The 26047-nt window shown below is 55.8% G+C and overlaps 2 protein-coding genes across 2 annotated transcripts in view; both read right to left on the minus strand.

Moving 5' to 3' along the window:
* Nucleotides 1-237: 237 nt before the first annotated feature.
* On the minus strand, nucleotides 238-19339 carry LOC125132243 (fatty-acid amide hydrolase 1). The gene is made up of 15 exons (XM_047789190.1): nucleotides 19029-19339; nucleotides 12304-12417; nucleotides 10478-10612; nucleotides 9310-9443; nucleotides 9022-9228; nucleotides 8729-8769; nucleotides 8440-8564; nucleotides 6077-6202; nucleotides 5495-5592; nucleotides 3841-3940; nucleotides 3518-3558; nucleotides 2738-2777; nucleotides 1838-1946; nucleotides 1141-1286; nucleotides 238-910 (listed from the first exon to the last, which is right to left on the minus strand). Exons 1-15 carry the CDS (start codon nucleotides 19221-19223, stop codon nucleotides 782-784), a joined length of 1740 nt encoding a protein of 579 aa, XP_047645146.1. The 5' UTR covers nucleotides 19224-19339; the 3' UTR covers nucleotides 238-781.
* A 5662-nt stretch (nucleotides 19340-25001) lies between these two features.
* NSUN4 (NOP2/Sun RNA methyltransferase 4) overlaps nucleotides 25002-26047 on the minus strand; it is a 34671-nt gene continuing 33625 nt past the window's right edge. Inside the window, exon 6 of the mRNA XM_047789192.1 lies at nucleotides 25002-25133. Within this exon, the coding sequence (XP_047645148.1) occupies nucleotides 25064-25133 (70 nt within the window). The 3' untranslated portion in view covers nucleotides 25002-25063. The remainder of the gene's footprint in view (nucleotides 25134-26047) is intronic.

Genomic DNA, 26047 nt, shown 5'->3' on the forward strand with positions numbered 1-26047 from the left:
CCCCAGGCCCATGGGCTCTTCTCCCCAGCAGCCTTCCAGATTCCCAGTTGCCCTGAGCCCAGCCTTGTGCTGGGCACCGAGGACAAAGATGTAGTGATACTGTCCCTGCCATCGAGGAGAGCCAGTATGCAAAGGGAGGGGACCCACCCACCCACAGATGCCCTCCCACACAGGGCAGACTGCAAGGAGACAGTCCGCCTACTCCAGGGGCTCAGAGGGAGAAAGAGGGATTTGAGCTAGGCCTCAAAGGATTTAATGGTAGAGGAGCAGAAAGGGCACCCTCAGCAGAGGGCAGGAGAGAAGACAATGCCTCGCAAAGTAGGGCTTAGGCTGGGGGGCAGAGGGGTGAAGTCCTGGGCTGCAAGGCCCACTCGGAGAAGCCGGCGTCTGCCTGTGAGTGACGAGGACCAGAGAAGCTTCTGCAGCACAAGACGGACATGGCTGGAGTCAGGTTCCAGAAGGTCAGGTCTCCAACCCCCACTGCCCTAACAACGACTGCCAGAAAGTATGGAGACCAGGAACCGGTTTTTGACGGCTGGGGGGCCTTTGCCATGTCATACCCACTAGCTGCCACATTGGCGGGGTCAGGGCAGAGCAGGGGCCACGGGAAGAGCAAGGTCCAGACTCAGTGGTTCTGGGCTTCTGGCAGGGGCGAGGGGGAGAGACCGGGAAGCCTCTGCCCGAGGTTGAACATTTTCTCGCACGGTGGCAGTTGTGTCCTGACTCCGCTGGGCGCGGATCCAGTGGGTCTCAGGTCCTGGGGGGGCCGGGCGGGCAGCGGTCAGGAGGGCTGCCGCCCAGGAGCCATCAGTCGCTCCACCTCCCGCATGAACCGCAGACACAGCTCCTCCTGCCAGGGCAGAGCCACACACTGCACGGCCACAGGCAGCCCCACGCTCCTCTTCATGGCCTGCAGGGAACACGGGCATCAGAATGGGAGGGACCGGGGCAGGACCCCACCCGGGTCCAGGAAACGCCCCAGCTGGAGAAGACGGCAGCACAGCAAGGCCCCCTGCCTGCCCACAGTCTTTCGGGGTCTTGCATCAAGAAAGACGGACAAGGGCTACACATGTCTCTACTGCTTGTGCCACAGCACCTAGAGTTGGGGTGCAGGTGTGAGGCCAGGGGAAGAACACTCACCTTCTGCACCACCTTGTCCCAGATGTCCCCAAAGTGGCCCTTGTAATGCTCCATCTGGGCCTCGTCCTCGGCAGTCACCGTGGTGACAGGCACCACCCCCGCGGGGAAGTCCAGGCAGTTGTAGAGCAGCGTGTAGCTGACGGCCCCTGAGACACAGCGCAAGCCGCTGAAGCCAGCTGGGGGACCTTCTGTGCCCACCACCCTCTCCAAGCCTCAGTCTTCCACCCTGTGAAACAGCATCCCTCTCCCACAGGCAGGGAGAGCCTCCCTCCTGGGGCTGAGACTTGAGTGACAGTGACAAAGCCCAGGAATCCAGATTCAGGGTAGGCTGGAAAGCCTGCTGAGGCTTTGCCCTTGCGGCTTCCCCCACCTGGAATGCTGCTATTTTCTTGGTTTATCTAAATTCCACCTGGACTTCAATCACCACGTCCTAAAGCCCTAGACTGTAACGAGATCTCCAACTTGGATAGTGCTGCGGACAGGGAGCTCATCCCCCGCCCCGGGGGCATCGCACATGACTCCCACCCTCCAGCCAACCAGACTGTGAGCCTCTCCAGGGCAGGGTCCTCCCCCAGGGGTGTAGCCCACCCCCCAGGGCCCCACTTCTTCTACTTCCCAGCAGCCCCACCAGGCTCAGGGCTGAACTCAAAGCAGAGAAGAGGCAGGTGACAGGGGCATGAGCGGCCGCAGACCTCACCTGTGGCCTTGCCTGGGGCATTCAAGTCTAGAGCAGGGCTCAGCATGGGGGTTAGCACCACATCCAGGTCCAGCGCTCGCCACTGGGCAATCACGGAGTGACGGTACATCTGGGGAGGATACCAGCACACCAGGCGAAGCACTCAGCCCCTGCCCGTGGCAGGGACCCTCCAGTGCAGCCACGGTGGCTAGGGTGGCTCTGGCCCTGCACCTGCCCCCAATCTCAACTGAACCTCGACGGGCTGGAGGACTGTGGGGCACGCAGCCATGGCTGGGGTTTTTTTTGGTTTTGGGTTTTTTTTTTCCTTCCTTTGTCTTTTTCGGGCCATACCCGTTGCATATGGAGGCTCCCAGGCTAGGGGTAAAATCAGAGCTACAACTGCCAGCCTACACCAGAGCCAGAGCAATGCGGGATCCAAGCTGCGTCTGTGACCTATACCATAGCTCACAGCAGTGCCAGATCCTCAACCCACTGAGCAAGGCCAGGGATTGAACCCGCATCCTCATGGATGCCAGTCGGGTTCACTAACCACTGAACCACCATGGGACCTCTAGCCACGGCTGCTCTCAGGGGGCATCAGTTGCTCCAAAGAACCATAGATACACCTCTCTATGGTATCCTGCCAGGGCAGGGCCACAGAGTGCCTGGCTACGGGCAGCACCACAACGGCGAAGGGGCATCCAGGGCAGGAGTTCCAGGCTGACCCGGTGCCCTAGGATGGGCCTCCGGGCAGGTGAGGTCAGAGAGCAGGCCCCCAGCAGCCCGGTCCAGGGAGTGGAAGGGGGAATGGCGGACCATTCCGGGGACCGACAGGCCCAGTGGCTAAGTGACCCCCAGGGCAGGGGCCCTGTCCAGCTCCACCCGCCACGCCCTAGGCTAGTCCAGGGGCTCTGGCCTCACCTCAATCTCGTGCTGCAGTTCCCAGAGCTTTCCAGCCGACCTAGACCGAGGGAGGGAGGTCACCGACCATGAGGGTCACGGCCACAGCGACCAGCGGCCCCAGACCCTACTCTCAGCCCCTCCTAGATCTCAGTCCTCCTTGGGCCCGTCTCAACTCGCGGGGGTCTGTGAGAGGACAGCAGTGCAGGCCACAAGCTCCAATCCCTCAATTCAGGTCCCACGGAGTCCCCAGGAAGGACGGGGGCTCTTCCCACAGTGGCCTGACTCCCAGCTACCCTGAGGCCACCGGAGAGGCCAGAGCTGTCCAAGGTCCCAAATGCCTGCTGGCGAGAGAAGGAGCTAGTCCGCAAGATGCCAGAGTCCAAAGGGGGCCATTTATTCCCCAGCTTTGCGGGCTCGAGCCACGGGCAGGGGTGGGGGCGGGGGGGGGGGGGCGGCAGGCAGGTGCAGGCAGAGAGCAGCTGGATCCTCTCTTGGGTTCCCAGTGTCCCCCGTCCCCTGCCCGACCAGCTCCTTCCTGGGCCTCGCCCAGCCAGGGAGATCGTCTCCTCCCCACCCTCGGCCAGCCTGTGCTCTCCCTCAGGTCCTTGCTCTCCAGCCATCCCGGGACCTGCTAAGACATCTTCAAAAGCTCCCCCAAGCCACAGAGGTTGCCACCCTGCCTGGGCCTCTTCCAGCCCCAGAAGCTACTTCTCTCATTTTGTCTTGTCAGAAACCACTTGGACCCAGGACAGGCGAAAGGGGGGAGGGTGGGCATCTGGGCACAGGAGGTATTCTTACCGAGGCCTCAGGCTGCTGAGAAAGGCTGCCAACCTTGGGAGCTGCGGGACAGACACAGTCAGCGACTCGGCTTTGGGCCAAGCCCCCAAGCCACCCGTGCCTCCTCCCTCTCCCCAGGCCCCAGGGCAGCCCCCCCTTCAACGTGCAGGGGGATTCAGGACTACAGGGCATGGTGATGGGTGGTGGTGGGGACAGTCTGGGTGGGGACTGGGAGGAAGAGGCCACACCTGCCCAAACCAAGAGCGAGCAGCCAAGGGGAGGGGAAAGAGCCCCAGAGGCTCTGGAGCAGCCCAGCCCAGCCCTGCCACTCCCTGCATCCTCACCAGAGGCCTCAGCATGAAAGCCAGCAGTCCTTTAAGCCATTTGGGCAGCCTCAGAATTGAGATCAGGTCCCCTAAGCAGGAGTCCACGTAATCGCCTTTGCTGGGAGACAAAGAATCCAGTCCAGGCACTTCCGCCCCAGGCATCCCTCCAGCTCACTTCCGCCTACTGCAGCCCTCATTCTTTATTTTTTCCTTTTTTAGGGCCGCATCTGTGGCATATGGAGGTTCCCGGGCTGGGGTTGAATCAGAGCTGCAGCTACCAGCCTGCGCCACAGCCATAGCAATGTCAGGTCTGAGCCGCATCTGCAACCTACACCACAGCTCACGGCAAACCTGGATCCTTAACCCACTGAGCGAGGCCCAGAATCAAACCCACATCCTCATGGATACTAGTTAGGTTCTGGACTCACTGAGCCACAGTGGGAATTCTGACTCTGCCCACCCCTCCCGTTTCAAACATACGACTGGAGTTCCCATCATGGCTCAGCAGAAACCCAACTAGGAACCATGAGGTTGTGGGTTCGATCCCTGGCCTTGCTCAGTGGGTTAAGGATCTGGTGTTGCCGTGAGCTGTGGTGTAGGTCGCAGACGCGGCTCGGATCCTACGTTGCTGCAGCTGTGGCGTATGCCGGTGGCTACAGCTCCAATTCGACCCCTAGCCTGGGAACCTCCATATGCCGCGGGTGTGGCCCGAGAAATGGCAAAAAGACAGAAAAAAAAAAAAAAGCAACTTGTGTCTGCTAACCCTTCAGGATGTCTGGGCTCTGCCCACCCCCTCTAGAGCTCTCCAAGGCAGGGCTTGGTGTCCCATCCCTGGCAAACTCAGCTCAGAGCAGTAAGAGCTGAGGGCAGCCTCTCCCTGGCCAGGGCATGATACTGAGGGCACCCCCTACACACTGATGCTGAGGCCGGCCTGGAGGCATGGGGGGGGGGGGCAGCCCTGAGTAGGCGCTGTGACCCTTGTCCCTGAGACCTCGGCTGATCCTGGAGCTTCATTCCCAGGGCCAGAATGAGGGCTGATCCCTTCTGCCAAGGCCTGGACTACACTTAGCTACTGGGGGAAGTCCAATCAGTCTAAGCCTGTCCCCAGGAGACACCTTGACAGGCCTGTCCTCTGCCCTTATCAACATTTAAGGACTGAAAACATCTAAGCAGAACCAGCTTCTCTAAATGAGAGCTCTGAAAAGTCCCATAAAGCAGGTTGGAACCAACCTACCCACTTTACAGAAGAGAAAACTGAGGTCCTGCTCAAAAGGGAAAGACACGGCTCCAGTTAGAAGAGCCTGGAGTCACAGCGTGATGTCTACACCCCTGCCCTCCTGCTTGGCCCTGCCCTTGCCTCCCAATCTTTCCCAAACAGATAGGCAACTCCTTGCCCACCTCCTGCCACCCGACCAACTCAGGGCCAGGCCGCAGATGCTCAGTCCAGCCTCCCCGGCGCTGGCCCCTTTCCAAAGTCTCTGGGGTGAGGTAGCACCAGGCTCAGCCTGCAGTTGGAAAGGTGGCCAGATCCCTGCCCAGAATGCTCAGACCTTCACGTTCAGCTGAGGCCTGTTCTCCATCTGCCCCCAACCTGACCTGAACGGGGAGTCACAGAACCCAGCTGCTCTCCCTGGGTCTCCCCACTCTGATCCCCAAACCCAGCATCACTCACAAGTTCTGTAGCAACCTCTTCCCACCATCACTGAAGAGCCCGCCCGTTGACAGGGCCTCCAGAGCATGGGGTATGTTGGCCGGCAGGAAGGGAATCAGCTGCAGGGATTGAGGGGTGTCAGGCTCCCAGACCTAGAAACCCTTCAGTCCCACCACCCCCAGGCTGCCTAGGCGGCCCTGAGCATGGACTGGACCAGCCCTGCCCACATGACACCCTCCCAAGAGCCGCCGAGGCAGTCTTGCTGGCCTGTGACACCCCCCGGGAGTCACGCGTAAGCCTGTCCAAGATGGGCAGCCCCAAACCGCCACCTCAGGGCCCCGGGAACCTGGGGACAGCTGTGCACCAGCTGGCGGTTGACGAAGCAGCTCGCACATCCCCAGCGCAGGGCCAGGTTCACCGTCAATCATGTACCCAATACTCCTGATCAGCCCCTTTTCACGGGTCCCAAAGGGTCAGGGTTCCCATCCCAAACACAAAACAAGCAGGGTGCAAAGATGCCAGGGATGGGTGGCAGCCATGGGTACCAGGAGGGCTTCCCTGGAGGAGGGTGATGCCAAGATGTGCGGGTCCCCGCAGCCATACCGTGTGGCCTGCAGCCTCAAGGCTCCGCTTGGTCTCCAGCAGGGCCCGCCTCATGGCCGGCGTGGGCATGGTGTAGTTGTCGGTCTCATAATACCCAACACGCAGGGGCTGAGAGCTTGCATAGACCTGAGGGCAACACACGGGAGTCGGGTCAGGGTGGGAGAGGGTGGCCTGATGCAGGGCGCCCAGAGCATAGAGCGAAGACACGGCCTTTCTTTTTTTTTTCTTTTCTTTCTTTTTTTTTTTTTTGGTATTTTTTTAGGCCCCCACCCGTGGCATATGGAGGTTCCCAGGCTAGGGGTCAAATCAGAGCTACAGCTGCCGGCCCATGCCACAGCCACAGCAACACCAGATCCAAGCCGCATCTGCAACCTACACCAAGGCTCACAGCAATGCCAGATCCTGAACCCACTGAGTGAGGCCAGGGAGCAAACCCACATCCTCATGGATACTAGTCGGGTTCATTACTGCTGAGCCGCCACGGGAACTCCAAGAGCTCAGACACAGCTTTAAGGCTGCAGGTCTCCTGGCTGCCAGTGAGACCTGCCCCTTCTGCATCTGACCCCGTCACAAAACACCTTCACAACGACTCCACAGCTGGACAGAGCAAGAATGAGGATTCCCACTGGACATATAAGGAAACTGGGGCTTCAGGTCCAGACAGGGAGATGGGCCCAGAGTGGGGCTGGGACCTGCCCAAGGCCACTTGCAGTGCAGAGGGACAGTGCCAGGTCGGGAACCCTGGCATCCTGGGTCCTGAGCCGAGGCTCTCCGCAGCCTGTTTCACGAATGCAAGTCCTTGCTCCCACGATAGAGTATTCCAGACCTCAGGACCGGGGCCTCATTTCCTCCTTCTCAGGAAGGGGCTCATGAACCACTGGGTTCAGTCGGAACCCCACCCAGCCCAGATCTCCTGCCTGCCAGGGGCGCTCAGTCCTTCCAAGGCAACCCGGGCTGGGTGAGCGGCAGAGGTCTGCAGGGAGACATGTCAGCCTGCTGAGAAGTGGGCTGACGCCACCCAGCTCGCTGTCTACATTAATATGCCTTACTATTCCTGCTCTCACGTGGATCTCCCCTGCCTACTCCTGAATGTGCTGCACGTAAAGCACAAAGCACTTTATTATTCATTCTTAAAAGACTCACCAGGCATTCCCGTCGTGGTGCAGTGGAAATGAATCTGACTAGCATCCATGAGGACACAGGTTCGATCCCTGGCCTCGCTCAGTGGGTTAAGGATCTGGCGTTGCCGTGAGCTGTGATGTAGGTCGAAGACGTGGCTTGGATGCTGTGTGGCTGTGGCTGTGCTGTAGGCTGGCAGTTGTAGCTCCGATTGGACCCCTAGCCTGGTAACCTCCATATGCTGTGGGCGCAGCCCCAAAAAGCCAAACAAACAAACAAAACCCTCATCAACTCTTCAATAGAAGCATCAGGTGATAGTTTAGACTCCTTGAACCCCTCTCCTCAAAATCCTCACCTTGCTGTATCCACCAGTCCTCACCTAGGACATCATGATCCATCGTCAGTCCTAACCGACTCCCGCTTTATTATTATTTTTTGCTTTTCTAGGGCCGCACCCGCATAGGCATACGGAGGTTCCCAGGCTAAGGACCTAGTCAGAGCTACAGCTGCCTGGCCTTCACCAGAGCCACAGCAACGGGAGATCCGAGCCACGTCTGCGACCTACATACACCACAGCTCAAGGCAACGCCGGATCCTTGACCTACTGAGCGAGGCCAGGGATCGAACCCGCAACCTCATGGTTCCTAGTCGGGTTCGTTTCCGCCACGCCACGACGGGAGCTCCCCAACCCCCACTTTAAACTATCCACCTGAAACCAACTGCAAATATCCCAGCTTTGTCCCCTCCCTCACACCACTGAGGCTCTGTGGGGGCAGTCCTCTCCCTGACCACAGAAAGTAAGCCACTCAGTCTCATCTGATCAACGGGCTGTCTCAGCGATATTCTGGGGAAGCATCTGACACTGCCCACTGGTCCCTGCTTTCTCTGGGAGGGAGATAGCCCTGCTTTTTAACTGTCACTCAGCCAAGCATCCTGCTGGAGGCTGGGGAGAGGTGCATGAATACTGTAAGAAAGGATCCTATGTCCTGGGGGGAGGGGGGGCGGGAGTCAAACACAGATAAGGTACAGGAGTCTCCTCTCAAGCTGTTCTTAGCTTCAAGACTAATCCTACTGGTCAGGGACAGCCAGGAGGTGGCCCTTTCCTGCTCTAGCGCTCAGCCGGCCAATTTGACAGCCTCGTGGTTTCCAAATGCAGGCGAGGGCGCCATCTGGTGGCTATTTGCGAAGGCGCGGCAGGCTCAGGCGCACCAGGAAGACCCCAATGCACTCCCACCCCTGCTCACCTCCTCCTTGAAAGGCAGGGGAGGCACGGTGGGGTCCAGGCGGAACATGTCTTCGCACAGCAGCGCACGCAGGCACAGGGCCAGGCTCTCCACGTCCCGCGCCATGGGGCCCACTGAGAGCTGCACTGTGGGGCAGGGAGGGGCAGAAAGAGAGATCACCCAGCCCCAAGGGGCTCTGGGGCTGGGTCCAAGCAAGAGCTGGGCGGCCGTGGTCCTAGGAGCGGCAGGGGCCAAGGTGGATCAGGCCAACCCCCCTCCTCCAGGGCACCGAAGGAACCACAGACCTCACCTGCTACCTGTCCATAGACAGAGCCCTTCAGGCCACTCTTGCTGGATAAGAAACACAAGATGTTGGAAACGGGAAATAGCCACCCTCTGCCCAACCCCTCATCCGCACGGCAGCTCTGAGTTCCCACCACTTTGGCAACTAGGGAACCAGGGACTGTGGTGCTGTGACACCACCTCCCAGCCGAACCCCAGGAAGGGGATCCCTGCCTGGAGCCCAGAGAGGTGGGGGGAGCTAGGCCAAGGTCACACAGCAAGGGACTTGGAAGGTCCCTCCACCCACCACCTACACCATACCTGATGCGGTTCCCCGTGGGTTTGATGCCGCAAATGCCACAGAAGGCGGAGGGAAAGCGGATGCTGCCCCCGATGTCGGTGCCTAAGCCCAGTGGGGAGCCTCCAGCAGCAATGAGGGCCCCCTCACCTCCCGAGGAGCCGCCCGGGCTCTTGGATGACATCCATGGGTTCGTGGTCTGGCCAAAGAGGGGGTTACTGCAGTCATAGCTGGAGGAAGCAGGACAGGGTCAGCCTGGGTCCTGCTGGCACCGGTGCCCCTGCCTCCACCCCGCGCCCCTGAGACCCAACCTGAACATGGACTGGGGGACGTTGGTGTGCACGAAAGGCAGAGCACCCTGCAGTTTCAGCACCTGCACCACCACGCAGTCACATTCTGCTGGTGTCCCCTGGTTCCGGCTCAAGCCCAGCGTGGAGTCATGGCCCTAGAAGAAGGGATGGGCGAGGGTGAGGCTGAGCAATGATTCTGTCAGTGCAGGAGCTGCGCTGCATCTAGCCTTTGCTCACTGATTAACGCCGTGACTTCGGGGTTCCAGGGAGTACCATCCCCACAGGCCTCGCTTACTACAGGGAGTAGACCTGTTTTACCCCAGATATACTGGTGGCCTGATCCACCTCTGCCCCGCCTCTCCTGGGGCAGATATGCTGATTAACACCCAGGTGGATGTTAATCTCTAACCCACTGATAGAAAAGGAATGAGAGGAGTTCCCGCCACGGCGCAGCAGAAACGAATCTGACTAGGAACTATGAGGTTGCGGGTTCGACCCCTGGCCTCGCTCAGTGGGTTGAGGATCTGGCGTTGCCATGAGCTGTGGTGTAGGTCGCAGATGCGGCTTGGATGGTGTGTGGTTGTGAGCTGTGGTGTAGGCTGGCAGCGACACCAGCTGAAGCCCTACACCGATTGGAGCCCTAGCCTGGCAACCTCCATGTGCCGCAGGTACGGCCCTAAAAAAAAAAAAGAAAGAAAAGGAATGAGAGGGTTGGCGACTCCCAGTCTAGGGAAGAGAAGAACAAAGGAACCATGAGACTTACGGGATCCAAGGGCCCCGAAGGCCGCGATCGGACAAGGACTGATATAGGGCCAACTGAGCAAGGCCAGTGGGAAAAAGAGCTGATGGCGCTCCCATCCCCATCTTTTTAAGAGAGAAAACCCTACAGAACAATAGAGAGGGGCCTCTTCCCCCCACTGGGAGCTGTGTGCTTTCCTGTCCTAAAGACTTTTGCCTGCTTGCTGCCTGGGCGTTCAAGGAAGGTCATTCGTGAAGAACCCGGATTCCCGTAACAGCGACAGGGGAACGTGGCTGATGAGCCAGGGGTCTGCTCCCACCACCCCCTCACAGGCCAAGGGGCAAGGCACGCCCATGGTGCCCTCTCAAGGCTTGGGGACCTGCTCCCTCCTCTGAGGGCCCAGGGTGAGCCAGGACACGGAGCGGGCTGGCAGGGACTCGGGCAGGGCACCTTGCAGCTGAAGCACTCCTTGAGGCTGACAGGGACACCGTAGAGCAGGCCCTGCCTGGGCGCCTGGCACAGCTGAGCCTCACAGTCTGCCAGGTAGGTGGTCACGCAGTTGGTCCCTCTGTTTACTTCCCAGGCCTGGAGGAGGGAAGCACAGACACAAGGCCAAGTGGGCCTGGCTTATTTTTTTTCCAATTGTGCTAGAACATACATGACATAAAGTATACCTCGAGGAAGGGTACCAGCAACATGAGCCAGAGCCGGGAGCAGAGAAGGCAAGGGAGGCCCAGCACTAGCCTGGCTACCTGCAGGTGACTCCAGCCTCCGCCTGGCTGCCTCAGGCCTTCAACTCCAAGACGACCTTGGGACTCCAAGACAACAGACGACCCCCCAGGGCCCGGGCACAGCCCAGGCTCTCAAAAGGAGTAACTACTGACCTCAGGGAGCCCCTGGAGGCTGAACTGGGACCATGACCCTTGGCCATTTCCCTCCTCCTCCAAGCCACACCTCTGCCCAGGGAGGCGCCTGCGAGCTAGACTGGGCCTCTAGCCTCCCCCAGGCCTGGCCCACACCTGCCCACATGAGGCCTCCCCTCCCCCAGGGACTCTTGAATCTGATAATAAAGCCTCGTGGAGGCGTGGCTGACTGATAGAGCAACTGGAGAACACGGGTGCCGCCCGTTGCCACACTCGGGCACAGAATATCTGTCCGCAGGAAGGAAGCGAGGAGGCCAAGTGCGCTCTGCGGCCGATTAAGAAGGGCAGGAGGGTTTTCAGGGACACGGGGGCAGAAGAAGCCGGGGCCAGGGGTGTCCGGTCCCTCCTGCACAGGCAGACTCTCTCCGAGCCGCTCTCAGCTGCCATCACACACACCACCTCGGTCCCCCACATGCACGTCCTCCTGCTTCGGGGTCACCCTCGCGGCCACGGGCTTGCTTCCAAGAAGTCATGTGACATAAAAGTCACAGTCATAAAGCACAAGCCCTCCGTTCAGTTCCTTTCAAACACATGGCTTGAGCACTTTCGACCTAAAAAACAGGGTTTAGCACGAAGGTGCAAAGATAAGCAGACGGTCCACAAAGAGCCCACATTTGCCTTTTGGGAGAGAGAAGGACGAGGTGATGAGAAAGGTACCATCAGAAAGTCCACACTGAAGAGGAAACTGCAACTTGGGCTGGGAGAGGAGGCGGAACGGAGGGCGGGAGGCTTCCAGGGAGAGGTGACTCCTTTCTAAGCCCCGAAGACTCATCAGGGGGCCCGCTGCACTGCGCAGGGCAAGAGGAGGGAGAAGGGGGCCGTGCAGGGCACGGCAATCCCTGGCGGCCAGGGAATGGCCAGCCTCTGAGCTGCTGATGCCCTGAGCTCCAGAAGGCCTTGGCCAGAGAGGATGCGGGAGAGCCGAGAGGGCATCTGGCCAGAAGGCTGGCATCTGGTCCTGGAGGGAGATGAGGGTGAAGGACCAGGGTGGCTGCAGGGGACGGAGAAACGGGGATGGACTAGAGAGAGTGATAAGAAGGGAACAGACCAGAATCAGTGACTGACGGGGCGGAGGCGGGAGGGAGAGGGAAGTCTGGGCTGAAAGCCAGGCTTCCAGCTAAGACAACGTGCTCAGTGTGCCCCACACACGCACGTGCACTGCACAGAGAGTCATTCTCTTTCTCTCTCTCTCTCTCACACACACACACACAACTCCAGCTCCCTCTGTCCTGGCAGCCCCTGGCACGGTGGTCCCACCAGGGCCTCTGCGGGACAAAGTCCAGGCCAGGTTTTCGCCACAGCCTTGCCCAGAGAGGGGAGGAAGGAGCAAGCAGGACCACCCCCTGGCCTTACCTTTTGCAGGTAGGAAAAGAGCACAGCCTCTGGAGACAGCTCCCCACTTCGTACCTTCTGTACCAGCTGAGGCAGTGGCAGGGCCAGCAGCATCTCCGAGTCCAGATCGGGGTTCTGGGGAGACACCTAGGGTCAGTCCCCCACTCCCCGCAGGCCCCGTGTGCCTGGAGCAGACAACCTGTGGCCCAAGCTCCCAAGGCCCCACACCTGCCAAGCACATGCTGTCACATCCCGAATCCATGACAGACGGCCAGCCCGGAGCTCTGAGGCCACAGATGTGGCCCAGCCTGGGCAGACCCTTGCCACCTGTGGACAGTACTGATCTACCTCTTCAAGAAGCTTACTGGAAGGGAGTTCCCTTCCTGGCTCAGCGGTAATGAACCCAACTAATATCCATGAGGACGCAGGTTCGATCCCTGGCCTCGCTGAGTGAGTTAAGGATCCAGCGTTCCTGTGAGCTGCGGTGTAGCTTGCAGACGCAGCTCGGATCTGGTGTGGCTGCGGCTGTGGCGTAGACAGCGCTGATTTGACCTCTAGCCTGGGAACTTCCACATGCCTCGAGTGTGGCCCTAAAAAGACAAAAAAAAAAAAAAGAAGAAGAAGAAGAAGCAGCAGTAGCAGCTTACTGGAGGGGGCCCCAGGGAGAGGCCATCCCCAGGCTGATTATGAGACCATAGCCAACAAGCACCACCAATGAATGGCTGCCCATTGTGTGCCAGGCACTATGTGCTCTGTGTTTGGATTAAATCTCCCTACCATTCCCATTGTGCAGCTCAAGAAACTGAGGCTCAGAGAGGGGAAGTGCCCTGCCTGGGACCTTACTGGTAAAACTACAGTTCTCTGCCCACTCAGCACAGCCTGCCTGCGCACCTAACTACTCCACCCCCGGCAGGGGAGGGCAGAAGCAAGAAGACCTGTCCTGGGTGGCTGGGGCTGGAGCTGGAGCCACACCCAAAAAAGAGGGCTTTTTTTCATTCATTCCATAGATACGTATTAGGTGCCTACTCTGTACCAGGTACCACGCAAGGCATGGAAGTACAGCACTGAACCAAGAAGTCACGTCCAGGAGCTCCCTGGTGGCTCAGTGGGCTAAGGATCCACTGTTGTCACTGTGGTGGCTCGGGTCACTGCTCTGGAGTGGCTTTGATCCCTGGCCTGGGAGCATCCCCATGCTGTGGGCACAGGCCAAAAATAAAAAGTCACATCCAGGCTTTGGGGAGCTCGTACAGGTGCAGAGGTGGGAGCGAGCAGATCATTTATAAGGAAACGAATAAGCATTTTAGACAGTGAGGCATGAAATAAAACCAGTGCTGAGTGGGCAGCGCGCTGGTCGAAGGTGGTCAGGGAAGAGCTCTCAGAAGGAGCAGGGAGCTTGATCAGACACACGAATGCCAGGCAGGCCCTGCCTGCAAACGCCCGTCACCCTCCCCTGGAGGGTATGGAGACCAAGACGAGGAGGGCTCCTCCCCCCACCCTTCACCTCTGCCCTCCCCTGCTGTCGCCAGCGTCGCCAGACCTCCTTGCTGCTGAACCCAACAGCCACGCGACAGTTCCCATACTGCTCCAAGTCTCACAGAGGCATTCCGGGGCCTTGCTTCAGTTTCCTCCTGGGCATGGACACACCAGCCTCCCTGCATTTCCTCCTGCCTCCCCACTCCTTCTGTCAGCCGCTCATTCAGTCACAGCCACAGCAACGCAAGATCCGAGCTGCCTCTGCCACCTACACCACAGCTCACGGCAACGCCGGATCCCTAACCCACGGAGCGAGGCCAGGGATCAAACCAGCATCCTTATGGATCCTAGTCGGGTTCATTAACCGCTGAGCCACGACGGGAACTCCATTTCTGCTGTGATTTGAAGCATGAGAAGGAGCCAGATCTGGGGGGAGAAAGAGGCTTCTGTAGATTCCCCTGGGCACCTCTTCTTCCTCTTTGATGCTAAAAGAAGTCAGTCTTTCTCCTGGCTTCCATTCCAGGCCCTCCACCTATCCCACAGCCTCCTGCTCATCCTTCCAGCCTGACCCAGCTGAGCTCAAATCCACTCCTCGCTGAGCTAGTCTCTCTGTTCCCTCTGCCCCTGAGTCCTCCTGCGCACGCTACGCCCCCTTCCCCACTCTCCGCTGGTTCCTCCTGCCCAGGCGAGGGCACCCCCATCCGCCCCGGACTCCCCTCTCTCCCCACCCGCACCCAGTCAGTCACCAAGCCCCCTGGTCGCTCTGGAAACTGGCCACCTGTCCATCCTCTCTACCAAGACCCTCGGCAGGGCCCATCCCGTCTCTCTGGGTCACACAGGGGCCACTTAACTGGCGGCCCTGCCCGAGCTTTGCCGCTAGACCGGAGAGGGCAGTGAGCAACCTGGCCTTGCTTCTGCCCTCAAAACCCTCTTCGCCTCTTCACGCCACAAGCTCGGGGAGATGTTCCCAGGCCTGTCAGACTCCCCTGCCCCGCCTCGATGCGACACAGCCCACTCGCACCCACCGCACGCCCGGAGCAGAGCACCCACCACGCAGCCTTTGAAGCCTGGCCTCAACATCAGGACACTCTACCTCCTCCCTGAATTTGCTAAGTGGATAAACACTTACTCGGGATGGGAAATACAGGGAGCTACAAGGAAGGAAAAACAATGGATCCGTGATCCCCCCCACACACACACACACTCGAGACAATCCCTAGGGGTACACACGCATTTTTTAAGGTAAACGAAATGAAAAGGGGAAGTGAAACTCTCCTCCACCTCCAGGACCGCCCTGCTCAGTCCCGCTTCTGAAAAGGAAGCCATAGGTAACCGTTTCTGATGACACCTTACAGGGAAAAAAAAAAAAAAAAAAGGTTTGTAAACAACCCACAATGTGGGAAGTTCCCATTGTGGCTCGGCGACAATGAGCCCAACTAGTATCCGCGAGGTTGCGGGTTCGATCCCTGGCCCCACTCAGTGGGTTAAGGATCCAGCATTGCTGCGAGCTGTGGTGCAGGTCACAGAAGCAGCTCGGATCTGGAGTGGCTGTGGCTGTGGTGTTGGCCAGCAGCTGCAGCTCCAATTCGACCCCTAGCCCTGGAACTTCCATAGGCCATAGGTGTGGCCCTAAAAAGAAAAAAAAAAAAACCCACAATGCGTATAGTTGGTTACATATATTCTATTTTTGCATTTGGAGATCATACTATACACACAGCACTACGCCGGGCCTTTCCCACGTCGCAATGAAAATAGCAAGATTTTGTTTTTCCGATTATATAAATGTGTACTCATTGTTTAAAAACCTCCTAACAGCATGCTGAAGAGAGTAAAAATCACCAGACAGCCCACTGAGTCTGGTCACCGCTGTTCCCCACCTGGCTGCAGGGGCCCTCAAGGCCCTGTGCACCTCAGCTAGACGCTACCAGCAAGCTCCCCTCCGCGTTCAGCACACATGTTAAATCTCTCCTTGGCTCTGCTAACAGCTGATGACACTGTTGCTAACAGCTATTTTTAAGTCTTCAACTGGTTATCAGGCAGCTGAGACATTTTCTCTTGCACAAGACACCAGAGTGAGCCTGCACCTCCAGGAGGCCCATCTGCAAACACCAGAGGAATTGCATTTGTATGGAGAACACAGGGACGTACAGACAAGTAAATAACTTCTCACCATTCCCGTCGTGGCTCAGCGGAAATGAATCTGACTAGTAACCATGAGGATGCAGCTTCCATCCCTGGCCTCTCTCAGTGGGTTAAGGATCCGGCGTTGCAGTGAGCTATGGTGTAGGTATAGTTGGCAGATGAGGCTCGGATCTGGCATGGCAGTGGCTGTGGTGTAGGCGGGCAGCTGCAGCTCTGATTTTACCCCTAGCCTGGGAACCTCCATGTGCTGCAGGTGCAGCCCTAAAAAGACCAAAAAATAAAAAAAATACCTTCTCACCAAGCGTCTGGCCATCTATATGCCTACTTTTTCAAGCGAAGGGTACCATAGCTATCACTGAATCACCACCCTCCTCCTTCTGTTTTTCTCCTTCTAAACCACCTACTGTCCTAATTTCAGGTATCCTAGATTGTCCTCTGAGTCTTTATTTTTGCTCATTTTTTTTAATCACTTTTGTTCTATTTCAAGATATCTCTACCATTTGATCAAGGAGGCCCCGACACTGATCACAACAAAAACCATACTGTCCAATTCATCCACCGAATCATTTCGTTTTAAAATCAGCTTCCAGGAAGTTCCCATCGTGGCTCAGCAGAAACAAATCTGACTAGTATCCATGAGGATGCAGATTCGATCCCTGGCCTCGATCAGTGAGTTAAGGATCTGGCGTTGCCGTGATCTGTGGTGTAGGTCACAGATGAGGCTTGGATCTGCCATCGCTGTGACTATGGCATAGGCCAGCAGCTACAGCTCCGATTCCACCCCCAGCCTGGGAACCTCCGTATGCCGAGGGTGCAGCCCTAAAAAGAAAGACATAAAATTTAGAAAACTGAAAGAACACTGTAAACCAGCTATAATGGGAAAAAAATTAAATCACCATATATTAAAAAAAGACATTAGAATAGAATAGAATAGAATAGAATGGAATAGAATGGAATGGAATCAGCTTCCTGTTGGTCTTGGAGAGGCCAGGAGATGGAACTACAGGTGGGACCCAGCTGAAGGAAGTGGCCTTTGTAAGATCAGTAGGGTTTTGACAAAATGTTGTAGAGATGCGCAGGAAGGATATTAAGGGTAAAACTACAGGTGCAGAGGCACAGAGGCAGGAGCAGGTGTTCTGTGACGTCTCTCCCAGCCATTATAGTCTATCAATGCTGGTCCTTCTCTTCAGTCTAGAAAGGATATTAAAACTCATTCGGAGTTCCCGTCGTGGCACAGTGGTTAACGAACCCGACTAGGAACCACGAGGTTGCGGGTTCGGTCCCTGCCCTTGCTCAGTGGGTTAACGATCTGGCGTTGCTGTGAGCTGTGGTGTAGGTTGCAGACGCGGCTCGGATCCTGTGTTGCTGTGGCTCTGGCGTAGGCTGGTGGCTACAGCTCCGATTCGACCCCTAGCCTGGGAACCTCCATACGCCGAGGGAGCGGCCCAAGAAAATGGCAAAAAGACAAAAAAAAAAAAAAAAAACTCATTCAAGGGGCAAGGTGGAAACAAATGGGCAAGACCATGTTTCAGGTTAAGCCTCACGTGGTCAACAGAGAGCTTCAGAAACGCCTCGCTCTAAAGCTGCTCTGGAGTCCAGAGACAGATGAACCACCTTGTGATACCCAAGAATTGCTTAGGACTCCTCCTCTTCCAGCAAAGCCTTGGGACCCCGGAGGTACCTGGCCAACTAGCTTTCCTGCTGTCAGGCAGGAGCTAGACTGCAAGCTGCTGTATTCACCCAGGGCCCTGCCTACCTCGGTGTCCCTTGCTCACCTCGGTGTCCCTTGCTCAGTGTAGGGCTGGGCCGTGAAAGCCCCAGGAGAAAGAGTGCTTAGTCAGCCTCAAAACCTACCTGCCCATCACCCAGCAATTCCAACCCCAGCAGAAAGGAGCCATAGGACTGGGGCGGGGCATCCCAAGGCCCTGGCTGAGCTCAGCTAAACCCTCCACCTGTTCCCAAAGCGTTGTCTTCAAGACCCCACCCCTTTGCTGGCTGCTTATAACCAAGAGGCTCTGAGATAGTTCTCCCTTCCTTCTCCCAGTCATTGGGAAACCACAAGTTACCTCCCTGCTTTCCCATCTGGAAACGCCAAGCTTTGGTGTTCTAAAGCCAGGCTCTCTGTCCCAGGGAGGGTGTGTAAACGTGAAGTAAATCCATACCAGGACATCCAGCCGTAACCTCCAGGGAACCAGGGCCATGCCCTGGTACCGGCATCCATGGCAGGGTCTCCCTTCCTAGGCTCTCCCCCCTGCTGCTCTCCATCTGAATGAGGAGGCATCATCCCACTGGGCATCCAGGGTCTAATTCCAGCCTCTGACTCTTGCTGTCACCTGGCACGTCTTCCTACTTATCAGACCCAAATCCTATCAAATACTCAGGAGAAGTCTTCCTGCCCTCAGGGGAGGATAAGAACAGAGTTCAGCATTTTGACTTGGAACTGGGTCCAGGGTGTCATATACCTAAACGGAAAGCCAGCTCTTCTGGTCTCAGCCCTCGCTGCCTTACACACACTGAGCTGATTCAGAGGGAGAAAAGCTTGTGGACAGATCACCCAGGGAAGGGCTGGACCTAAACCTGCTCATGCGAGGGGCTTACCACTGGTCAGACTGGACAGCCTGGGCTGCTGGAGCCCAGTAACTCCCTGTGGACTTAGGCCCTTCCCAGCTCCCACTTAGCATCCTGACGCACAAATCAGTGAGTTTGAACTGTAAACTCTCAGGATTCCCTGGCCTATCATACCCTTTAGGTGTAAGGACTATCCGATTCCAGAGTCCTAAACCTGAGCATACTATTGGTTCCCACAGCTGCGTTCGGGCGTCCCCATAGTCAGTGGTCCTGAGACTCCTGGGCACGGAGCAAAGCTCCCCTTTGACCCAGTGCGTTTAGAGCCTTCCACAGACTGTCTTTCGTTTCCCTTCCTCCCCTAGGCCCTGTTTGGCTCAGAAAGAGTACGGCATGTGTTAGACAAGCATGAGGGCGAGCAGGGTTGCGTAAAGTTGAAAGCCGGCGCTGCGCACACGCCAGTGCTGCCCACAACCTGGCTCTCCCAGCACCGAGGCGGTTGAAAGTGCCGCTGCCACCCCGTGCCCTCCCCCCCACCCGACCCCGATTCAAAACCTGCGGGTCACCTGGAGCCGGAAGCGCTGCGCCGCCTTGTCCATGGTCTCCAAGGCCGCTTGCTGCCTCTGTCGCGCCTGGGCCGCCGCGCCCCGCGCCATCCGGCGACTGCACCAACGCAGGGCCAAGGCCGCTGCCACCAAGCAGCAGGCCAGGGCAACCCCGGAGGGGCCGGAGAACGCAGCCCACAGTTCGTCCTGCACCATGATCTCCCACCGAGGACCGCTGCCGGGGGCAACCGAAGAGGAATCAGCACGCGCCGACGCCGCTGCAAAACCTGGCCTGGATCAGCCGGGGATCCAGCGCGGGAGGGGAGCGGAGGGGAGGGGAGGGGCGGGCGCCGTTGCCTGGCAGCCGGCCAGAGGTGGGCAGCGCGCAACGGTCAAGGTCAAGCGCAGCGGCGTGGCTGGGGCAGCTCCCAAATTCTCAAGCACTGGGCCAGAAGGCGCGGGAGGAGCAGGAAGGCACCCGCTTCCAGGGGACGCCCTCAGAAGCTCTAGTGTAGTTCGGCGCCCTGGCCCGGCCCGGCCTCCACCTGAGCACCGGAGAGCCCCGATTCCTGGAGGATGCGGCCCGGCTGGAGCCCCCTGCGGGAAAGGCCGATCAGGACCACGGGGAGCAGCGCCAGACTGGGCTCACAAACCTGATTAATCCCCGCAAACATTTAGACAACCTTGGGTTGGGTCCTGCACCCCAGGGTATCCGCTTCTCCCCCGCAGTGGCTTCCCAGGCACCAGCCAGAGACAAACACAGGATGTTCCTCTCAGGGAGCTCAGCTGCTGCTGCCTCCCCTTTCCTCAACCTCAGGATCCTGTGTCTCCTCCCCGAGCTCTTTTTGTCGTCTTTTTCTTTCTTTCTTTCTTTCTTTTCTTTCTTCTTCCTTCCTTCCTTCCTTCCTTCCTTCCTTCCTTCCTTCCTTCCTTCTTTCTTTCTTCGTCTTTTTGTCTTAGGGGCTGCTCCCGCGGCTTATGGAGGTTCCCAGGCTAGGGGTCTAATCAGACCTACAGCTGCTGGCCTATGCCACAGCCACAGCAACAGCGTCTGGGTCCTACACCACAGCTCACGGCAATGCCGGATCCTTAACCCACTGAGCAAGGCCAGATATCGAACCCGCAACCTCATGGTTCCTAGCCGGATTTGTTAACCACTGAGCCATGATGGGAACTCCTCTTTTTCTTTTTTTAAGAGTTGATTTACAATGTTCTGTCAATTTCTGGGGTACGGAAGGGACCCCTAGGCTCTTCTTCATGGCCAGACCACCAGTCACTTGTCCTTTTGCTCAGTCATCTCCTGCAGACTGGCCTTCCCAGGGTCACCCTATTCCAGTCCTGGGCCCCCCTGATTTCACACCCAGGAAGCAGAACTACTACTGCCTGGGGACCTGAAACCCTTCATGGGGAGGGGCGGATGGGGGGGCATTATATAGACACAGGCATATTTTTCCCATCTCAGCCTCTCTCACGGGACTTTATGGGCTTTATCTCATTTGTCCTCCCAACTGACCAATGAGGAAAGCATTTTTATTCTCATTGACCGATGAGATGGCTGAGGACAAGAGGGGTTAAATGGTGAATCACACAGGTCGCTCAGCAGGGATTCGAACTCAGTTGCTCTTAATCATCAAGCAAGCTTACCACTAGTGCCCCTGGAAGTGAGGCTCTGTGGGGTGGGATGTGGGAAAGTGCTCTGTGGCTGGAAAGTGCTGTCTGCTGAAAGCCTGCTGTCCATCCAATTCTGTCTCCACTGCTCCGAATCTGTGCCTTTCCTCTAAAACAGAGAATGCCTACCTCGAAAGGTTGTTAGGAAGACTCTGTGAGATCCTTGCTGTGCGTTGGGAAACTGAGGGAAGTACCAGATCCCCAACCTGGCCTCTTGGAGCTCAAGGGCTAGTTGAGAAGGAAAAAACATGCACCAACCAAGAAACAAAAGACATGCCTTGGCTGCAATGAGAGATCATGAGGCATGAATCCAAAGAGCCTTGGACGTGGGGCCTTTGGGCTGAATAGCCCTTAGGAAAACTAGATAGCACAGTTGTTTAAAGCTTGTTCTGGAGCTGGAGTGTCCGGTAATCCATCCTTGCTGTGTGACTGTGCCCCAGTTTCCTCACCTGTAAAATGAGGATAACAGTAACTCCCCCCCAATTCTCTAGTACAATTATAATATGAGTTCATACATGATATAATATGAGTTAATACTATAGGCTAGCCAGAACAGGGCCTAGCCTATAGTTAGCAATCCTTGCATGTTAATCATTACATTGTTGCTGCTCTTGTTATTCGAATAGAGACCTACAGAGAGGGGGTTTCTGCCCTGAGAAGCCCAAGCTTGGGAACCAGACTGCCTGAGCTCACATCCAAACTTTGCCACTTACTGTGTAAACTTCGGTAAGTCGTTTTAACCCCTGGTGCCTTGTGTTTTCTTATCTGCAAAATGGGGGGAAATAACAGTGACTGCTTCACAGGATTGGGACGATTCAATGAGCTAATCCAAGGGAAGCGCTTACAAGAGCCCCTGGTCCATTGTAAGGGCTCAGTGAATGCTGACTCATTATTTCGAGCAGAAATATGATGCGAGGGTTTTGGAAAGGCAATGTGGAGAGGGGTTAGGAGAGGCGGGGACCACGGAATGGAAGAGCAGGCAGAAGTGGGGCCTGTGGGGATGGGTTTCCAGGACTTCACCTGTGTTGTCAGAAAACATCCATTCGATAGAACGTTCTATAGTTCCAATGTCAGATATTCCTCCCTCAGCCTTTTATCAGGTGAGTCTTTAAGCCGTGGAAATTGTTCCTGTTCTGCGTATCCGTCCGAAGAGCAACAGAAGTGGAGCGAAAACCATGGCTGTGTCTATAGAACCTCAGCACAGCCCACAGGATGAAGAAATTTAGGCCATAACGCAGATTATCTCAGTTCTTGCCTTGTCCCCTCTGGCCACCCGAGTCTGACTGTCCCAAAAGAACACATTTCTAGGCGGCACTAGTTTGCAGGGAGAGGGACAACTTTCACGCCAAAGACCTTCCGTGTCATGTTGGTGCCATACTGAGCAGTGAGCTGTTCTGTCCATTCCGAGACATCTCCATCATTGTCCACTTGTCAACTTTCTTAAGACCTTCCTGTATTTGCCACGTGTGTGTGACTTGAGTGATATTATCCATGTTTTTGTAAATATTTACTATTTTTTCTATTCAGTTTAATTTGTACTTTAATAAAATGCTGTGAACTTTGAAAAAAAAAAGAAAGAAAGAAAGAAAGAAAGAAAGAAAACATCTCTAAGTCCACACCACGCCGTTCCGGGAGCCAGAACAGCTTGTACCTGCCCTCAGGTGGTGTGTGGAAGGAAGAGTCACTCCTCTCTTAGGCCACTCGAGCAGGCCCCAGCAGTTTTCCCGAGCGGGATCAGAGTCTTGCCCACTCGCTGGTGATCTCGAGCAAGGCATCTTCACGGGTCCTCAGCTGTCAAGTGGAAAGACAGGTGAATACCTTGCCTAGTTCAGTTGGAGGTGGGGGCAGGGCCGAAAGCATGACGGAGGGGGGGGGGAATGGGGGATGGGGGGCTTGCATGAGCTTATGAGCTTTCCCATATGAGCTTGCATAAGCGAAAGAAGCTTCTCAGATTCCGGAGGCTTTGGAGTCTGTCTTTGTTCTGGGAGTGAGACAAAAGGGCTGTGCCCTGTTCTCGGTAATGGCTTTGCTTCATTTCTTTTCATTTCTGTGAGCCTTTCCTCAATACAGAGGGGAGGGCAGGAGGGGGGCACAGCCTTGCTCCAAGGAACTCACAGTCCCATGGACGAGGTAGGACACCACACCCAGAAATACTATTTGTGGGGTGGTTTATCATTTTCCAAGCACTGACAGGTCTTTCACCTCAGTGGACTGAGTGCCGCCACCACCTCAGAGCCCCCCCCCCCCACCAGTTACACTGCTGTCCTCAGAGTTAGGAGAGGGTTTTGTCTCTACAGTAAGTTGATGACATAAATGATCCCAATATGGCACATTTCTGCATCTCTGCTTTTCGAAAAGTAAGTTTGTAGCCCCTCCCTTCGGAAGGGAGCCAGCCCTGGGAATCTGGGCCGACCTTCGTGATTTGGTTCAAGGAACAGAAGGCAGTGCAAGGAATTTTGTGTAGTGCTGAGCCTAGGCTGCAAGATAATTATTTCCTTTCTCTCTCCCGGAACCCCACCACTGCCCTGAGACGTCCAAGCTGGCCTTCCGGGGGGGGAGGCCATGTCCAGTAGAATCTGCTCAGGCCCGTTGTCCCTGCTCAGGCCCGTACACAGGTGAGAGTCCGGCCAAGATGAGCAGAGCCGCCAGAAGGCAGGTATGTAAGTGAGCCTGGCCAACCAACAGACTCAGAGAACAGCAAATGGTTGTTGATTTATTTATTTATTTTTGTCTTTTGAGGGCCACACCTGTGGCATATGGAGGTTCCCAGGCTAGGGGTCTAATCAGAGCTGTAGCTGCCGGCCTACACCAGAGCCACAGCAACACCAGATACTTAAACCCACTGATCGAGGCCAGGGATCAAACCTGCAACCTCATGATGGTTCCTAGTCAGATTTGTTTCCACTGTGCCATGACGGGAACTCCAGCAAATGGTTGTTTAAGTAACTAAGTTTGGGGCTGGTTTGTTACAAAGCAATAGCTGACTGACTTACCTCCCAATCCCCATTTCCCGGATGAATAACTGAGGTCCACAGACAACCAGGGACTTGCTCAATACCCCACAGTGAGGGGGGCCCACTGAGTCAAACCTGGATCTTTGAGACTCACTGCTACTTGTATAATAGGGATACAGACATCTAGACTTTAGAGCTATTATTAAAAGTTCCTAGGAGGTCCCATTGTGTTTCAGCAGGTTGAGCCCATCAAAGAGTCCATGAGGATATGGGTTCTATAACTGGCCTTGCTCAGTAGTTAAGGATCCAGCATTGCAACAAGCTGTGGTGTAGGTCACAGATGGGGCGTGATCCAGTGTTGCTGTGGCTGTGGTGTAGGTGATTCAACCCCTAGCCTGGGAAATGCCATATGCCATAGGTGTGGACTTAAAAAAAAAATCCTAGGAGTTCCCGTCGTGGCGCAGTGGTTAACGAATCCGACTAGGAACCATGAGGTTGCGGGTTCGGTCCCTGCCCTTGCTCAGTGGGTTAACGATCCGGCGTTGCCGTGAGCTGTGGTGTAGATTGCAGACGCGGCTCGGATCCCGCGTTGCTGTGGCTCTGGCGTAGGCCGGAGGCTACAGCTCCGATTCGACCCCTAGCCTGGGAACCTCCATATGCCGAGGGAGCGGCCCTAGAAATGGCAAAAAAAAAAAAAAAAAAATCCTAGTCATTAGCCTGGAAAAAACACCAACCGTATGCAACCACATCTCACCCTACATCTGTTTTCCTCAATCTACTTTAACCCATTCTTTCCTTTGAGTATACATAAAATAATGTTTCACCCTCTGAAATTTATTTGAAACTGTTTAGTAAGTTTCTTCCCCATTCTGCCTCTGAATTTCCTCATCTGTAAAGTAGGGCTATTGTATTACCTCATTGGTTATTGAGAATTGAATGAGTTAATTTAGTAAAGTGTTTTAAACAGTGCCTGACATATAGTAAGTTCTATATAAAATAATAGGAGTTCCTGTTGTGACTCAGAAGAAATGAATCTGACTGGCATCCATGAGGACGCAGATTTGATCCCTGGCCTCGCTCAGTGGATTAAGGATTTGGTGCTGCTGTGAGCTATGGCATAGGTCACAGACGTGACTCGGATCCCGTGTTGCTTTGCTACAGCTGTGGTGTAGACTGGCAGCTGCCACTCCGATTTGACCCCCAGCCTGGGAACCTCCATATGCCACGGTTGTGGCCCTAAAAAGCCAAAAATAAAACGAAGTAAAATAAAACACCATATGCTATCACTTACATGTGGAGCTAAAATATGGCACAAATGACCTGTCTACAAAACAGAAGGAGTTCACGGACGTGGAGGGCAGACTTGTGTTTGATGGGGGGAGGGGAGGGGGGCGCTGACGGGAGTCTGGGGTTGGTCGATGCAGACTGTTCCATTCAGAACGGATGGGCGATGGGGTCCTGCCGTACAGCACAGGGAACTGTATCCAGTCTCTTGGGTAAGAACCTGATGAAAATGAAGAAAATGGGTGTGTATGGGCAGCTGGGTGATATTGCTGTACAGCAGAAATTGAAGGAACACTGCAAATCAACTACACTTTAACAAAACAAAAGAATAAAATAATGTGACTAAAACATGAGCCATAGCAACAGCAGTTTTATGAGAGAAACATTTTGATCCTGAGAGCTGAATATTTCTCACTTGGTTCTGGTGACATCAGTATGAGCACTGAGTCAGCCTGTGGGCCATCGCTCTTGCATCCGAGACCGTGTGGAAGACAACATCTCGTGGCTGGTAGACCAGTTTTTGAAAACCAGACATGCAGAAAAGCACACGCTCCCTTCTTGAAAGCATCAGTAAGGAGCTCCCTCGTGGCGCAACAGAAACGAATCCGACTAGGAACCGTGAGGTTGCAAGTTCGATCCCTGGCCTTGCTCAGTGGCTTAAGGATCTGGTGTGGCTGTGAGCTGTGGTGTAGGTCACAGACGCGGCTCAGATCCCGAGTTGCTGCGGCTCTGGTGTAGGCCAGCAGTTATAGCTCTGATTCGATCGACCCCTAGCCTGGGAACTTCCATTTGCCTATGTGGGTGAGGCCCTAAAAGAGGACAAAAGACAAAAGACAACAACAAAAAAAAGAGAAAGCAACAGTGACATGGTAGGAGTCCCAGCCTAGCTGCCCACTTTTTGGTCACACTCCCTCTCCTGATCAGGCAGCCCTCTGGGCCAGTTGGGACGCCTCCTGGGAGGCAGCTGAACACAATGCAAGAAAAATTGCACACCACCAACCACCTTTCCTGACTAATAGTTTGTTCTTTCATCCATTCATCCCATGAGGTGTAAAGGGTTGATTTCATCATACTCCTCAGTTCACAAAAGATGAACTTACCTTTCCGTTTGAATTTTTTTTTTTTTTTTTTTTA

This window comes from Phacochoerus africanus, chromosome 8 (assembly GCF_016906955.1).
Source record: "Phacochoerus africanus isolate WHEZ1 chromosome 8, ROS_Pafr_v1, whole genome shotgun sequence".
Lineage (NCBI taxonomy): Eukaryota > Metazoa > Chordata > Mammalia > Artiodactyla > Suidae > Phacochoerus > Phacochoerus africanus.